Raw genomic sequence first — 17,979 nt, forward strand, 5'->3', positions numbered from 1 at the left:
CCCTGCAAGAAAATCTTAATTTATTAACTTATTCTGTAAGTGCACCTTATTTCCTCATGAAAGTGTAAGTTCCAGAAGCTCGGAACTGTTTATTCCTCTTCTGTCTCTCCCTAGTCCAGTATAGGCCAGGTCCATATTTGGTACTCATTAAGAACTTAATTACATATATTCCTGAGTAATAGAGGAAGAAGGAAAAGGATAGGGAGAGATGAGCACTCTTAGTCCCAAAAGGATGATAAAAGAGAGAAATATTCTCAGGTTTATGAATAGCCCCTTCCAAAGGCTCAGGCTGGGCTTTCCTGTAGCAACTGTGGTCATCTCTGCCCTTAGAATGGGACTGACTTGGATTGTTCAGGGGGTGGGGGTGGGGAGGTTACGTTGGGAGTAGGAAGCTTCTGAAAAGCTTGAGGGAAGAGTAGACATTACTGTAATGAGCTCACTGGTGGGGCGCCTGGGTGGCTCAGTGGGTTAAAGCCTCTGCCTTCAGCTCAGGTCATGATCCCAGGGTCCTGGGATCAAGCCTTGCATCAGGCTCTCTGCTCAGCAGGAAGCCTGCTTCCTCCTCTCTCTCTCTCTGCCTGCCTCTGTGCCTACTTGTGATCTCGGTCTGTCAAATAAATAAATAAAATCTTAAAAAAAAGAAAGAAAGAAAGAGCTCACTGGCCTGGGAGCAAGGAGGCCTGAAGTTCATCCATGGCTGTGCCATTACCTCCTTCTTAAGCCTTAATCAAATCTCTTTAATTCTTAGATCCTCAGTTCCCACACCTATAACCTGATGGAGTTGATGGAGCTGAGCATTCCACCAGTGACTTCTCTGAAAGTATAGGGTGCCAGGCTGCTTTGAGCGCTGATATTTTGGTTAATGCCCAGCACATGATATTTCTGTGGCCCTAAGGCTATTCAGGGAAGAAACTAATCTGGGCCCTGATAGCCCTCATAGTTCTGACCTATGAGTGGAGGCTTGGCCCAGTCCAGGCCTATGAGAAACACCAGATGAGTAGCACTGGAAGCTTCTTTAGTATACAAAGAGAAAGGAAGGCATTTGCTTACTGTGATAAAATTCAGATTGAACCCATTTGGGGACAACTCTCTTCTTGCAAGTCCCAAGGACAGATTTTTTTTTCCTTGTAGTTTCAAATTTTTATTGAAATTCCCCAAGGGCAAAAAATCAGTTTTTAGAAGAGATATAGAGTATACGTGCAGGTCGGTGTGGTATGGCTTTTGTTGTTGATGTTCTTAAAGAAACACAGTCATTAGTAGTTAGTAGACAAATAGTTTATGCAGAAAATATGTGTGTTACAGTTCATTATCGTCAATGATACAGCATTTTCAGTCATGATTATAGGTGAAACCAATTAAAACCTCATTAGGTAGTCATAGCACATTCATGCTAGTGAGAACATTGCAAAGCACTGCACCTGCATTATAGGAGTAGACAAAACTGGGGATGGGATATATTTTCACTCACTTGTGGTTGGCTTTGTGTATTTTGTCATTGAGACTTACATTATGTTTGGGTCAAACAAAAAACCCAAAGCGGTTTTATAAAAGTTTACAACCATTAAACAGTATTTGTTTAATCCCACAAATGGATAAAGCAAACTACTATAGCTCAGTGATATACAAATCAGGACTAGAAATAGTCAATCTGCCTATGTATATAGCTAGCTACAATATGATAGACATTTAATATGCTGAGTCTTTTCAAAGGCATCAACTACTATAGACAAGCAGACTCCCAAAAAATACTGGTTTGGTTTCCAGTGAGAACAAACTGTATTGCCACTTCAGTTTAAGATTATGCCCTCCTCAGTGTCAGACGTGAGGAGAAGAAAACTAGGGGAATGCAGAGAAGAATTAGGGGGACACATGAGCAGGGCTCTTTGGATAGCTTAACATTATTTTCCCTGTGCAGTCTCAGACCTGGTTCACAGAGTAAAAGTGTATTGAAAGTGTTGGCCCTTGGAAAGGGCAATTGTACAAAGTCCCTTACTAACAGCATAGATAGAACAGTAACAGAGCGCCTCTCAAAGTGAACTCTTCTATGTTACAAGAAAGCTCAGTGGCAAAGGTTAATGTGTATCAATGTTTGAATTATTATATAAAGATAATTTATTCTCGAATAGAAAAGTAGATTTTCATAGTTCTGGAAACTAGCAGAGAGAGAGAAAGAGAGAGAGAGAGTACTTATATTTATATTCTTACTTAGAAGAAAGAAAACTTTTACAGACCTTTTTCATAAGGCATATGTCATTCTCCCTTCCATACTTTGCATTTTAAGAGACAGTGCAATGGCTATATGCTACCTTGAAAGGGCTCTTGTAACTGGATTGACCATGCCACTCCAGAATCACACTTCTTCAGGTTGAAATAAAAATAACAACAAAATCACAAAAAGAGAAAAAAAATAAAATCTACAAAATCTAAGGCCTGAGCAGGCACAGACTTGCTATGAATGCAGAAATTTAGTGAAAAAATTAGAAGTACAAAGCACCTCTTGCAAAATATACTGGTCCTTGGAACCACACAGCACACTGTGAGTAATTCTTGCTGAGTGCTTAGAGGTAAGTATTCTGCAGGACACACGCTTAACCCTAGAAAGGAAGCCTGGTTTTATTAGCAGGAGAGCTGAGAAGGTCCCAATGCTTCTTTCTCTTTCTCGTTTTATAATTACAAACAAAATGGAAAAAGTCAAGAAGTATGCAGACCTCAGTACAGAGAAAATGTTTTTCTAATAACTTCACTAAAAACCATGCTAGATTTATGCATTCATATATTTATGCTTTTTAAACACTTTTTAAAAAAATATTTTATTTATTTATTTGATAGACAGAGATCACAAGTAGGCAGAGAGCCAGGCAGAGAGAGAGAGAGGAGGAAGCAGACTCTCACTGAGCAGAGAGCCCAATGCAGGGCTCGATCCCAGGACCCTGAGATCATGACCTGCGCTGAAAGCAGAGGCTTAACCCTCTGAGCCACCCAGGCACCCCTGCTTCTTAAACACTTTTGACACAAAATTCCCTTTGCAGGGACATATTAAATGTAATAGGCTAAAGAGAAATTATGCAAAATAATGCTTGCAACTGTACACACAATAGCTGTGTGCATAGTAATAAAGAAGCTTGCTCTTTGGAAATAGCTCCCTCATGACCTCCCAGGCTGCTTTCCTGTGACACACAATGCCAGAAACATCATGGTGAAAGTCAGTTACCTAACTTAGTTTATTATGTGTTTTGTACACTTGTTTTTTATACAATCAGGGAAAAAAGATAATTTGTATCAACAAAAGGTCATTTATGGTTATTTAGGAATTGCTTTTTGTTACTTCAGTTCATACACATTTTATAAGAAGAATGACAATTGTTTTTTGAAAATAAAAAATACATATGCTGCCCTAAAATTATTTCCTGTGTTGGGAGGAGCCTACAGTTTTTCTGAGTACTAAACATGAACATATTCAAGATAAATTGCAGCTAACAAGATATACCATGTGCTGTAAATATCTTGCAGCTAACAAGATAAACCATGTCCCTGTAAATTTCGCAACTAGTGGATACTGTGGTACCATTGATGATTGTAGTAGGAAGATGAACTGGTACAAAGGCAGTACAGTCATCTAAGATTGTCAAATACCCTGATTTAGACATGGGACAGATTCAGGAGGTCCAAGAAGTTGAAGATAGGAAATGGTATTTGTGTGAAATTTGGGTGAAACTGTGTGAATTGCAAACACTTCAGTGGCAACTGTCACTCTCTATTTTATACCTGACAGAAAATACTTTTTACACCTCAATATGCTGGGGAACAGAAAGATCAGAGGGTAGAAGATGAATATGAAACTGTGGTTAACTGAAGAAAAATGCTGGTTGAAATGCAGTTTTAGTCAACAAGGACAGAGACAGAAAGCCAGAAAGCAGCATGCAAGCCATTCTCAAACAACCAAAAACAACCCTGACTACAGCCTCACACGTGGAATGTTTCACAGTAAGAAACATTTATAGGCAGTGTCACCCAAAAGACCTAGTCCAGGCCTTCTCAACTTTCATGACAAAAAAAATTCATAGAAATTAGCAAGATACATCTCAAGAAGTAGTGAGTAGGTCATGGTCCAAAATGTTTAATATACAATGGATTAAAAAAGGGGTTCATTTAGTACGGCTTAAAAAAATAAATGCCTCGTTTAGAGGCATTTAGCTACAAAGGTTTCCACCCTGAGCAAGATACTAGTTGCACAAATGGTGCCAACCCAAAGTCCTGCAGTGTTTAGTAATGCATTTAAGAATTATCTAAGGGTAAGTGCATCCTTTTTGCATGTATTTGAAGTGCATAACTGAACCAACTATTAGCAAAGATGTAGCAACCCCTTTTGTGAGCTGCCTTTTTCCACTTAGAAAATCCCCTGGTTTTGTTCCCTAAAGAAATTCTGTTCCATCAATTATTGACCTTATTGCCCAAAGGGTAGACAGCAGAAGAAAGTGGATTACATGTCTGTGCGCTGTCCTCCATTACATTTTATCCTTTGATGTGGAATACCGCATAGGTCAGAAGTCTAAAGAGTATCCATTAGACCCTCTTTGAGTGCAGCTTTTGTGTTCATCATGTAATGCTGCACAAGTTTGACCATCACCCCTGGGAAAAGGGAAGTGGAGTCTGGTAGTAAATCCCTTGGTCCTCTCAAACTTTTCTGTGCTTGTCTAGCACACACCTGCTATGCTTAGAACTTGAGCTTATCCATCAGCTCCTCTGAAGAAGAAAGCTGTAATCTGATCCCTAATTTGCTAAGGTGAAGAGACTTAAAAGCTAAGAACTGTCAGTAAATGTTGACAAGTAAAAAGTGCAAAGAAACTAGAGCTAGTATGCTCTGATGACTAAGAAAACATTATTCAAATATTGGCATGTAATTTCACTTTCAAAACTAGTTGAAACTATGAAATGTGACATAAAATCAAGTTGGATTCATGATCTATACAACTGTAGACTAAGGACTGTGCAGAGCTTTTCTTATCATCACTATATAAAAGGTTATATGGAGATACACAAACATCTCAAACTAAATATTTACAGTTATACATGCACTATAGTTGTTAACAATAGGTTTGAAATACATCTCTAGAAGCCTTGATGTGACCCTGTAGCTTGGTTAGTAAAGATATTGAATGGTCAGATATTCATGCAATAATTTATGCATTTACTTTTAAGTAGCTTTAAATATCCTATTAAAAATCCCAAAAGGTTAATTCAAGATGTGATTTGATCCTGCTCTCTAAATTAGATATATTATCAATACTTTGTAATGTAGAATGTGATTAAGAAAACGTTGGTAATGGAATCTCTTGGGAGTTTCATATTTAGACCTCTTCCCCTGAGTTTTGTCCTCCATTGCATGGTGTCGTGCAAAAAAGCATGGGACTTGGAGTCAGAGGACTCGAGTATGAGTCCTGGTTTGGTCACTTGCTAGCAGTGTGATCTTGGCAAGTAACTTAATCTCAGTGAGATTTAGTTTCCTTTTCTAGAAAATAAGACATTAGTAAGATTTACCATACAGGGTTGTTTTGCGCTTCAAATAACATAAACATTGTAACTTGTAAAGCGCAACACAAAATTGTTTGTTACTATTATCATAGTATGAGTACATTATTAATATTAATATTTATTTTTGTATAAAGGAATAAGTCCTATGTCATGTCAACGAGCAGCCCTAAGCTTAGAAACAATCAAAGCTGCCAGTTGTTGGGCATCTGCTGTGTGGGGATTCTTCTCCATCACTGCAAGAACAATGTTTGAAGGGAAAATATTGCAGAGGTTCTTATAAGTCTGATACTGATGCTCTGGGATCATATGCTCCCTGTTATCATTGCACATTCCAACCCAAGGATTCCTCCAAAGCTGTTCCATTTTTTCAGGCATGCTCCGTACCATGACTGGCTCATAGCATGGTTGCATGAGATTGTTACTCAAGGGATAGGAGTGGTAGCCATAGGAATCAGTTACACAGGGCAATGGATCCCAGCTGGCATGTTGTTCCCGGCACAGAGGAGGTCGTCTTTGCCTCATGGGGTTGCTCTCATAGAGACGGGAGTCAGAAATGCTGTCCATCCGAGTCATTACAAGGGCACGTCCTGGCTGAGAGGTTGCCCCAGGATGGATATTGGGAGGCATAGGATAGTCTCCAGGACAGCTGGAGCAGGCTCCAGTTGCTGGGTGCTGGGTTTGCAAAACTAAGTGGGAAACTGACTGCTTGTGGGGGGCTTGTTTAGAATCCTCTGGGCCATAGCTCTGTGCTCGCGTTAAGGCGTCATGGTAGCCATGAGGAAAAGGCTGAAGACGGTTCTGAGATGCGGAGCGATGCAGCTTCAAACTGCCTTCAGGATGACTATCAGCTACAGCCAAGTATAGATTGTTGTAAGAGGAATAGTTGTCATTCCTGGTATGGCTCATACGGTTGTCAGGACAGAGGCTGGGATTCCGGGCATATACCCCTCGGTCTGTTTCAGCCATGTAGTACTCTCGATTATGCATGCTATTGATATTCAGTTTGGAGAAGTCGCCTAACACTGAATAGTAGCCATGGTCCCCCAAGGACTCAAACTTTGAGTATTGGTCAGCATAGCTAATAGGGGTCCCATGGCTGTTGGTAACCAGGATCGGGGGGTACTGCATGCTGGCCATGTGCTCCAGTGAGGCCTTCTGGTGGGGGAAATGAGAGGATCCTGGCACTGGGCTGCTGGCTGATCGGGTATTGAGTGCACTCACTGCATGGCTTTTGGGGGGTGGGATTGTGGGGACACTTAGGGCAGTCACAAGTGAGGGGACAGAGCTGGCCTCAGGCTTACGGGCAATGGACACCCATTCCTCAGGCTCCACAGCCATGGACCGGATGCTGGGATCCGATTGGCGCTTGGGGGCCACACATTTGACTTCTGAGGTTGTCTCACCTTTGGCACTAGATATCCCTGTGCCGCACTTGCCCAGGGTGCCTTCACTCACGGTTTTCACTGTGGACAGTTTGGCACTGATGCGGAGCTCATCAGCCACCGAACGCTGTGGTTGGTTGGCCCGCTCCGGATGGTAGTATTTGCACTTGTGGCCATAGGTGCATTTTTTGCCTGAAAAATAATGCCTTGGGGTAAGACTCTCTCTCATACTGGTGTAAATCTGTCAGAAACTGTTGTAAGAATCTGGTTACTCAAGTAAGAGTTTTAGTGTTTGGGCTTAAAGAAGAAAATTAACTGTCCACAAAGATGAGAGAGGCAGGACAACATCAAGGAGGCATCACACACTGTGAGGGGAGAGGGAAGAAGTGGAAAGCTGGAGAGGAAACTACAGTGTAAAAGCTAAGAACTGAGCAGTTGAACAGCCTTCATATTCCTGTAATTCACAACTTTGCCTAGACATAGCCTGCATGCTGTGGTGGTGTAGGCTAGCAGCAGGCAGCATAGTACAATGCAAAAAGCATAGGCTTGGAAGCCAGTCAGACCCGTGTTTCAATTCCAGCTTTGCCGCTTACTAGCCATGTAACCTTAGTAAGTGACTTTACCTTCTGAGCCTCAATTTCCTCTTCTGTTAAAAATGTTCATAATTATGCCTATATTATATGGTCATTGTGAAGATTAAATGATGATAATGAACATGAAAATACTATATAATTTATATAAATGTTAATTGATAAAAAGAAAAAACCCAAGATGTCCCATAAATAAATGATTATCCAAAAAGAGTGAACATGCAAAGTAGCCTCAGACCAGGCAGCCTATGTTGCACTGTTAGGCTTACAAACTTTGTGTCAGAGGGACTTGTGTAAGATCATGAAAGCACTCTAAAAAACTATATTTTAAAAGAGCAAATGAAAATGAAGTTTGAAGGCAAACTGGAAAATACAGAACTGAAGAAAAGAGTATTATTAGTTGACAGAGAGTGCAATCACCTGCTTGAGAGATACGTCCTTCCTGTGGCCAAATCCAATTTGGCTTTGCCCTTTCTGCTTCCTAGGCCATGTGGGTTTCTGCATTTCCCTACCTCCAGCAACACTGGTCAGGATGGAGGCAGCAAGGACGCATGCATTATTTAAACAAGTGACAACTAATCTTTCCTTCAATTCTAGTTACCTTTCACTCATGTGGTTTATAAGATGTTTCTTTAAATGCCTAACGGAAAATACATAAGGTCACAGACTTAAAATCCCAGGAAGTGGACAAGATAAGATTTTTCCATTCAAAAGGGAAACCTTTGAGAAGTAAGTATGCATATAAGTCCTTATGTTTCCCTTAGTATAGAACTCAGTTTTGCACATAGGTACTCACCATAAGGGCATGGTTGCTTCTTATGCTCCGGAACAACAGGTCTCTTTCTCAAGAAATTTTCAAGATTTGGGCCATGGCGTCCTAAAGGATCATCTGGAGGCATAAATCTGAAATCAAACAAGCAAGAGGTAAACACTTTCTACCCCCACCCCCACTTCAGGAGTTCAGACCTTCAGTACTCCTTGCCTATACTATTGTCACAGCCTTCTAACTGCCCTTTCTGCCTTAAGCTAGGCCAGCGTTCTTCCCTCCATTCTCACTTGAACACACACACACACACACACATGCACGCACGCACACACACACACACACACACAAGATGATTTTTCTAGTGTATCATTCTTCTGTGAATTATATGTTTCAACCATACTGGCATTCCTGGTGGCTCCCCAACATGAGACTCACTTTCACATCTTTATAGCTTTATTTATGATGTTCTCTTTACCTATAACACCCAGTAGTCCCCTTTCCTCTGTTTGTAAACTTCATCTCAAATGTCATCTCCTGTTTGAGGCTTTTTCTTATCATTTCATGTAGACAAAGCAAATTTAAAAACTCTAACCATACTGCTTATCACAACACATTGTGTCTCTCTTTCTTTCTCTTCTCCACTACACTTTGAGCCTCTTTTAAGGGTGAGTCCTATTTCTTATTCAACCTCTTATCCCTATGGCAATCAGCATAATACACAGTACACAGTAAGTGTTCAGTAAATGTTTATTGAAATGAAATAATCTATTACTAGTGCAACTTGGATTTAGTCTATTCAGAGCCTATTGAAAACAACGTACTTGTCATTCACAAAAGAATACATCAGCAACCGCTCCTCTATAAACTTCTTCCATTCTGGCTTTTCAACTTGAAGGTCTCGGTAGTTATCATTAGATACAATGATGCCGTCAGAATCGAAAGCCAATTTGACTATGAACCGGTCATCATAACAGACAACTCTCCTGCCCTGGACCCTTCGGGATGGTGTGAAGACAAGAATCTTTTCTTTCTCCAGTTTGCGTAGGATATCTTGATCTGTCAAAATATAGATTATATGCCACACAGTAGAAACCATCTTTGGAAATTAACATTATCCTCATATTACAAATACAAAAGTTGGTACTAAATGCATATGTTATTTGCCCTTAGAGAGAAAGTGGTTTCTATTCCTGGCTATGACACAAATTTGGATTGTGACCTCAGGCAAGTCACTTTCTCCTTTGGACTTCAGTTTTCCATAAAGTGAAAGAACTGGATTCAATGACATTCAATGACATTAAAAAACTACCATGAAGAGTGAGAAATAGCACTGATACCCTACCATTCTTGTTGACTGATTTGCCCTTTGGAGGAAGCAGCAGCTTTTGGCTGCTGAAGAAAACAGAGCAGTATGCTGAGGATATGTCTGTCAGGAGGATGGTAAAGCATCACTCTGTGGGAGTTACATTTTTGCCTTCTGCCTGAAGGAAAGCCACAACTAAGGAAAAACAAAGCTGTAGCATGTTGACTACCGTCCCCCTTTCCTTTTGGCTTCTTAATTGCTGAGGAAAGCCAGTTTACAAGCTGGGCTTGAGCAGGGCCAGGATCCACTCTCAGATGAAGTTGGGACCCTGTTCAGAAGCTTACAGATAGATCCACAAAACAATTCGGACCAGCATTATTTCTTACTTGGCACCTCATGCAAACAGCTGATACTCAGAGAAGTAGGGTCTTTATGTTCTCAAATGCTATGAAAAGCTAGCTTCAGAAAAAAAAAAAAGCTAACTTCATGTACTGTTGTAAGCAAATGTAGTACTTCTACTGACATTAGGGCTGCATCATGACTTTTGTGGACCTTAGACATGTTTGCCTTTGTGGGCCCCTTCTTTCATACATGGCCTTTAATAATTAGAGATATATTCCCTCTAAAGCTACTTGGTTGAGGGTTTTTATGATAAATGGGTTTTGTACTTTGTTAAATACTTTTTCTGCATCTACTGAAATGATAATATGGTTCTTTTTACCCTTTTTAAAAAAGTTTCTGTCTAAATTCCAGTAACATACAGTGTAATATTAGTTTTAGATGTACAATATCGTGATTCAATACTTACATATAACACGTGTTGAAATCACAAAAACTGCACTCCTTAATTCCCAACACCGATTTAATCCATTCCCTCACCCACCTCCCCTCTGGTAACCATCAGTTTGTTCTCTATAGTTAAGAGTCTATTTCTTTAGCCACAGCAACTTCTTTCAACACATGTCTCCAAAGGCAAAGGAAACAAAAGTGAAAATGAACTTTTAGGACTTCATCAAGATCAAAGCCTTCTGCACAGCAAAGGAAACACTCAAAACAAAGAGGCAACCCACGGAATGGGAGAAGGTATATGCAAATGACAGTACAGACAAAGGGCTGATATCCAAGATCTATGAAGAACTCCTCAAACTCAACACAGATAATCACATCAAAAAATGAGCAGAAGACATGAACAGACACTTCTCCAAAGAAGACATACAAATGGCTAATAGACACATGAAAAAATGTTCATCTTTAGCTGTCAGGATGATTCAAATCAAAACCACATTGAGATACCACCTTGCATCAGTTAGAATGGTCAAAATTAAGAAGACAATAAATGATTTTTTTGGGGGGAGGAGGGATATGGCAAAGGAGTAGGAGATGCTGTTTCAACTGGTCGCCTAAAGTGAGATGATTATCTACCAGAGCACTGAACACCCATGAAATCAGCCTGAGATGTAGGATTATACACTTCTAGATCTTTACAGGGGGCAGAATACAATCCAGTGGACAGGTAAAGTGGAGTGGGAATGTCAGACTGATATCAGAGAATAAACAAAAGGGGTAGGGAGCCACCATAATTGACCCATTGGAAAGTAATACCCCAATATGAGAGTGCCCTGTGATTGAGGGCCAGCATTAACTTGGAGTCTGATTAAAAGCACTCAAAAAGAGAAAAAGATATTAAGGGGAAACTGGTAGAATCAGACAGTTACGGGAGCACGAGCTCAAACCCACAGACCCAGGATGGACACCACCGACGCCATACCAAAGAGAGTGCTGCGAAGCATCCAGGCCATGGTCCCTGAGATACTAGCATGCACGTGAGAGCATCTGGTGTGGATGACAGCCGGCGCTCTCTAGAACCACAGCCTTTTGCACTCTGCACATTCACAACACAACCAGGGTCTGAGTCATGCTCCACACCCTCCCCTGAGAGAGGTCAGTGTGGGTGCTAGCCAGTGCTTTCTAGTTCAAGAGTCTGAACACTCCCAGCCTGGGCCAAAGTGAAAGTCTCTGTGCACTTCTCTGGTTGAGATCTCTCCAGTGGGCTGGACCTGCCCAGAGAGCTGGGGCAAAGACAGCCACTGGAAGCAGCTCTCTGGACTAATATTGCTCGTGGTCTTAGTAACAGTCGGATGCAGAGACAAGCGGGAGCTCCTGAGACCCCCTGTGGCTGGAGACATGTGACTTGTGGGAGGTTGCAGAGGAGGAGTTTATGTGCTCTGGACCAGCCAGAGGGGAACAGACTGAGCCTTCTTTCTGAGACTGAGGTCTGGGTGCAGTTTGCTTTCCTCTAAACCTCCAAAGAACAGCCAAAAGCCACCAAGGGGAAAACAAAACAAAACAAAACAACCCTCCAGAGAACAAAAGCCTGAAACACTGGTTTCCTCAGAGACCAGCCACTTAATAAGGGGCAGGAGGACTCAACTCTAGCAATACTGCCTGAAAAAGACTGCCCCTCCCCCAGAAAACCAGCCAAAAACAAAAACAGAAACAAAAACACAAGAGGACAACCACCACAGGGTCCCCATAAAACTGTAAAACCCCATTACCGGGGGAAAAGAAAATATTAAACTCCTGGTAGAGTTTAATAGATACAATTTTTATTTTTAATTCCTTCCAACTATTCTTGTTCTTTTTAATTTTTAATAATTTTTAACCTGTTTACCATCAAAACGAGAGGTTCAGTACAACACACCCTATAATAACCTTTTAACTTGAACTTTCCTGATAAATATGTCTGTGTTTTTCATTTGATTTTCTATTTTTTTTAATATTCTTACAGAGATAAGCTTCAAGATAATCCTCTTTCCCCAATCAATACTACCCCTATATATAAACCAGTTTTAATCCCCCTTTATTTCGGGAAAGTTGAGTCCTTTAAACAAAGATATCAATATACACCCAGGAAGAATCAAAATAACCTTCCTCACCCACACTGAGGATTTAGAACCACCCTCCCATCTTTTTCATCTATCTGTGTTTCTGCATATTTGTTTTTGTTCTGGTAGTATATAAATCTTATACTTGGGGTGCCTTTTGGCTGGGTTCTTTTTTTTTTTTTTTCTTGTCATTTACTTTTGTCAGTCTTTTTGTTTGTCCGTTTTTGTTTGCATACCTTCTAAATTTTAACTTTGGGACCCATTATGAGTGGGTCTTTTTTTATTCTTTCTATCCCCCCCCCTCAGTCTGTCTCTTCCTATCTCTCTCTCTTTTTTTCTTTTTTCCTTCTTTTTGGTGGGGACTCCCGATTGCTCAGAAGTGTTCCAGGGTTCATTCTGCCTGGATCATGGTTGATACATTCAGCTACCCATCCCTTCAGCCATCTCTCACCAAAATGACTAGGAGGAGGAATGCCCAACAGAGGAAAAATTCAGAGATTGGGCCCTGTGCCACAGAACTATTGGATATGGACATAAACAGTATGTTGGAAAGGGAATTGAGGGCAATGGCTAGGTTGGAGAAAACCATTAATGACAACATGGAATCAATTAGGGCAGAAGTGAAAGCCATCAGGGAAGATGTTAACAATGCTGGGGCACCTGGGTGGCTCATTGGGTTAAAGCTTCTGCCTTTGGCTCAGGTCATGATCCCAGGGTCCTGGGATCGAGCCCCACATTGGGCTCTCTGCTCAGCAAGGAGCCTGCTTCCCTCCCTCTCTCTCTCTGCCCACCTCTCTGCCTGCTTGTGATCTCTGTCAAATAAACAAATAAAATCTTTAAAAAAAGATGTTAACAATGTTACCAATGAATCACAATCTAATCTAAATTCTCTAGCAACTAGAGTAACTGAGGCAGAAGATAGAATCAGTGATCAAGAGGGCAAACTGATAGAGAAAAAGGGGATCAGGAGGAGGCCTGGAACAAACAGCTTAGAAGCCATGAAAACAGAATTAGGGAAATAAATGACACAATGAAACATTACAACATCAGAATTATTAGAATCCCTGAGGGGGAGGAGAAAGAAAGAAGACTGCAGGATAGAGTTGAACAAATTCTCCATCAAAATTTTCCAATCTGGGGAATAGAACCAGTGTTCATGTCCTAGAGGCAGAAAGGTCACCCCCCCCCCTAAGATCATAGAATCTAGAAAGACCTCAAGACTCCTGATTGTGAAAATGATGAATCATGATTTTAAATAGGAGCTCTTGAAAGCAGCTTAGGGCAAAGAGATTCCTTATGTACAGAGGAAGGTCCATCAGAACAACATCAGACCTGTCCACAGAAACCTGGAAAGCCAGAAAGGGCTGGCAAGAAGTATTCAGGGCACTAAATGAAAAGAACATGCAGCCAAGAATACTTTATCCAGCAAGGCTGACATTCAAAATGGATGGAGATAGCTTCCAAGACTGGTAAGGTTTAAAAAGAGTATGTGACCACCAAGCCGGCACTACAAGAAATATTAAAGGGGATTCTATAAGAGAAGAAAGAACCCAAGAGTGTCATTGAACAGAAATTTCTGGGGACAATGTATAGAAACAAAGGTTTCACAGGCAACACGATATCAATAAAAACAGATCTCTCAATAATCACTCTCAACATGAATGACCTAAACACTCCCATAAAATGGCACAAGGTTGCAGATTGGATAAAATGACAGGATCCATCCATATGTTGTCTACAAGAGACCCATTTTGAAACTAAGGATACATCCAACTGAAAGTGAAGTGATGGAGAAGCATCTTTCATGCCAATAGGCCTCAAAAGAAGGCTGGGGTAGTGATTCTCATATCAGATAAATTAGATTTTAAACTAAAGGCTATAGTCGGAGATACAGAAGGACAGTACATCTTTCTTAAAGGGTCTATCCACCAAGAATATCTAACAATTGTAAATATTTGTGCCCCTAATATGGGAGCAGCCAACAACATAAGACAACTGTTAATCAAGATAAAGATACACATTAATATGAATACATTGATAGTAGGGGATCTTAACACACCACTCTCAGATCATTCAAGCAGAAAATCAACAAAGTAACAAGAGCATTGAATGACACATTGGACCAGATAGACCTCATAGATATATAGGTAACATTCCACCCTAAAACAACAGAATACTCATTCTTCTCAAGTGCACATGGAACTTTCTCCAGAATAGACCACATACTGGGTCACAAATCAGGATTCAACTGATACAAAAAAGATTGAGATTATTCTATGCATATTCTCAGACCACAATGCTTTGAAACTAGAACTCAACCAGAAGAAAAAGTTCAGAAGGAATTCAAGCAACTGTAAGCTAAAGGCCACCTGGCTTAAGAATGTTTCGATCAACCAGGAAATCAAAGAAGGACTTAAACAACTCATGGAAACCAATGAGAATGGAGACAATTTGGTCCAAAACCTATGCAATACAGCAAAGGCAGTACTAAGGGGGAAATACATAGCTATCTAAGCCTCCCTCAGAAATATTGAATAATACAGCAGCTGTCTTTACATGTTAAAGAATTGGAGAATCAAGAACAAATTAAGCCAACTCCACACACAAGAAGGGAAATAATGAAAAACAGAGTGAGATCAATGAAATAAAAAAAAAAAAAACTAGAGATACATTAAAATGCATGAAAGAAACTACAAGCTGGTTTTTTGAAAGAATCAATAAGATCAATAAACCACCAGCCAGACTAATCCAAAAGAAAAGAGAAAGGACACAAATTAATAAAATTATGAATGAAAGGGGAGACATCATGACTAACACCAACGAAATAGAAACAATCATCAGAAATTCTTACCAACAGTTACATGCCAATAGTTTAAGCAGCCTAGATGAAATGGATGCATTCCTGGAAATCCATAAACTTCCAAGACTGAAACAAGAAGAAATTGACAACCTGAATAGACTAGTAACTAGATTAAAGCAGTAATCAAAAACGTACCCCCAAACAAGAGCCCAGGACCTGATGGATTCCCTGGGGAATTCTATCAAACTTTCAAAGAAGAAATAATACCTATTGTCCTGAAGCTGTTTCAAAAAGTAGAAACAGATGGAAAACTTCCAGACTCTTTCTATGAAACCAGCATTACCCTGATCCCCAAACAAGGCAAAGACCCCACCAAAAAGTAGAATTTCAGACCAATATCTCTAATGAATATGGATGCCAAAATTCTCAACAAGATCTTCACTAATAGGATCCAACGCAAGTGTGGTTCAACATTCACAAAACAATCAATGTGATAGAATAGGCAAGAAAGAAGAACCACATGGTCCTCTCAATGGATGCAGAAAAAACATTAGACAAAATCCAGCATCCATTCCTAATTAAAATGCTTCAAAGTATAGGGATAGAGGGAACATTCCTTAACTTCATAAAATCTATCTATGAAAACTCCACAGTGAATATCATCCTCAATGGGGAAAAGCTGACAGTTTTCCCTTTGAGATCAGGAACACACCAAGGATGGCCACTCTCACCACTCTTCAACATAGTATTAGAAATCCTAGCAATAAGAATCAGACAACAAAGAGACATAAATGGTATTCATATTGTCAATGAAAGAGCACCTAGGTGGCTCAATACATTAAACCTCTGCCTTCAGCTCAGGTCATGATCTCAGGGTCCTGGGATTGAGCCTCATGTCAGGCTCTCTGCTCTGTGTGGAGCCTGTTTCCTCCGCCCTCTCTGCTTGCTTCTCTGTCTACTTGTGATCTCTCTCTGTCAATTAAATTAATAAAATCTTTAAAAAATAAAACAAATTGTCAATGAAGAAGTAAAACTCTCTCTCTTCACAGATTACATGATACTTTGATGTAAAACCCCAAATACTCCACCCTCAATCTACTAGAAGTCAAATAGCAATTCAGTAATGTGAAATCAATGTACATAAATCAGTTACTTTCTTATACATTAACAATGAAAATACAGAAAGGGAAGTTAGAGAGTTGATTCCATTTACTATAGCACCAAGAACCATAAGATACCTGGGAGTAAACCTAACCAAAGAGGTAAAGGATCTGTACTCAAGGAACTACAGAACACTCATGAAAGAAATTGAAGAAGACACAAAAAGATGGAAGACCATTCCATGCTCATGGATCAGAAGAATAAACATTGTTAAACTGTCTCTACTGCCTAGAGCAATCTACACTTTCAATGTAATTCTGATCAAAATTTCACCAGCATTTTTCAAAGAGCTGGAACAAGCAATCCTAAAATTTGTATGGAATCAGAAGAGACCCCGAAATACTAAGGAAATGTTCAAAAATAAAAGCAAAATTGGGGGCATCATGTTGTCTTATTTCAAGCCTTACTACAAAACTGTGATCACCAAGACAGAATGGCACTTGCACAAAAGTAGACACATAGACCAGTGGAATAGAGTGGAGAGCCCAGGTATGGACCCTCAACTCTATGGTCAAATACTCTTCGACAAAGCAGGAAAAAAAAATACAGTGGAAAAAAAAACAGTCTCTTCAATAAATGGCACTGGGAAAATTGGACAGCTGTGTGTAGAAGAATGAAACTTGACCATTCTCTTACATGATACACAAAGATAAACTCGAAATGGACAAAAGACCTCAATGTGAGGCAGGAATCCATCAGAATCCTAGAGGAGAACATAGGCAGTCACCTCTTGGATATGGGCCATAGCAACTTCTTTCAAGATATGTCTCCAAGGCAAAGGAAACAAGTAAAAGTGAACTTCTGGGACTTCATCAAGATCAAGATCAAAGACTTCTGCACAGCAAAGGAAACAGTCAAAAAAAAAATGAAGAGGCAACCCGTGGAATGGGAGAAGATATTCGCAAATGACAGTACAGACAATAGGCTGATATCCAAGATCTATAAGGAACTCCTCAAACTCAACACACACAAAACAATCACATCAAAAAATGGGCAGAAGACATGAACAGACACTTCTCCAAAGAAGACATACAAATGGCTAATAGACACATGAAAAAAAATGTTCATCATCACTGGCCATCAGGGAGAGTCAAATCAAAACCATCAAAACCATCAGATACCACCCTACACCAGTTAGAATGGCCAAAATTAACAAGATGGTAAACAACGTGTGTTGGAGAAGATGTGGAGAAAGGGGAACCCTCCTCTTACACTATTGGTGGGAATGCGAGTTGGTACAGCCAATTTGGAAAACAGTGTGGAGATTCCTTAACAAATTGAAAATAGAGCTTCCCAATGACCCTGCAATTGCACTATTGTATATTTACTCCAAAGTTGCAGATGTAGTGAAAAGAAGGGCCATCTGTACCCCAATGCTCATAGTAGCAATGGCCACAGTCGCCAAACTGTGGAAGGAACCAGGATGCCCTTCAATGGACAGATGGATAAAGAAGATATTGTCCATATATGCTATGGAGTATTATGCCTCCATCAGAAAAGATGAAAACCCAAATTGTATCAACATGGACAGGACTGAAAGAGATTATGCTGAGTGAAATA

General features: G+C 40.2%; 1 protein-coding gene across 1 annotated transcript in view; it reads right to left on the reverse strand.

Annotated features, from left to right (window-relative positions):
• Positions 1-5,685: 5,685 nt before the first annotated feature.
• Positions 5,686-17,979, reverse strand: part of ZC3H12B (zinc finger CCCH-type containing 12B) — a 594,748-nt gene continuing 582,454 nt past the window's right edge. Inside the window, exons 6-8 of the mRNA XM_059384709.1 lie at positions 9,092-9,326; positions 8,301-8,407; positions 5,686-7,106 (exon numbers count right to left, since the gene is read on the reverse strand). Coding sequence (XP_059240692.1) covers positions 5,686-7,106; positions 8,301-8,407; positions 9,092-9,326 — 1,763 coding nt within the window. The remainder of the gene's footprint in view (positions 7,107-8,300; positions 8,408-9,091; positions 9,327-17,979) is intronic.

This window comes from Mustela nigripes, chromosome X (assembly GCF_022355385.1).
Source record: "Mustela nigripes isolate SB6536 chromosome X, MUSNIG.SB6536, whole genome shotgun sequence".
NCBI classification, from domain to species: domain Eukaryota; kingdom Metazoa; phylum Chordata; class Mammalia; order Carnivora; family Mustelidae; genus Mustela; species Mustela nigripes.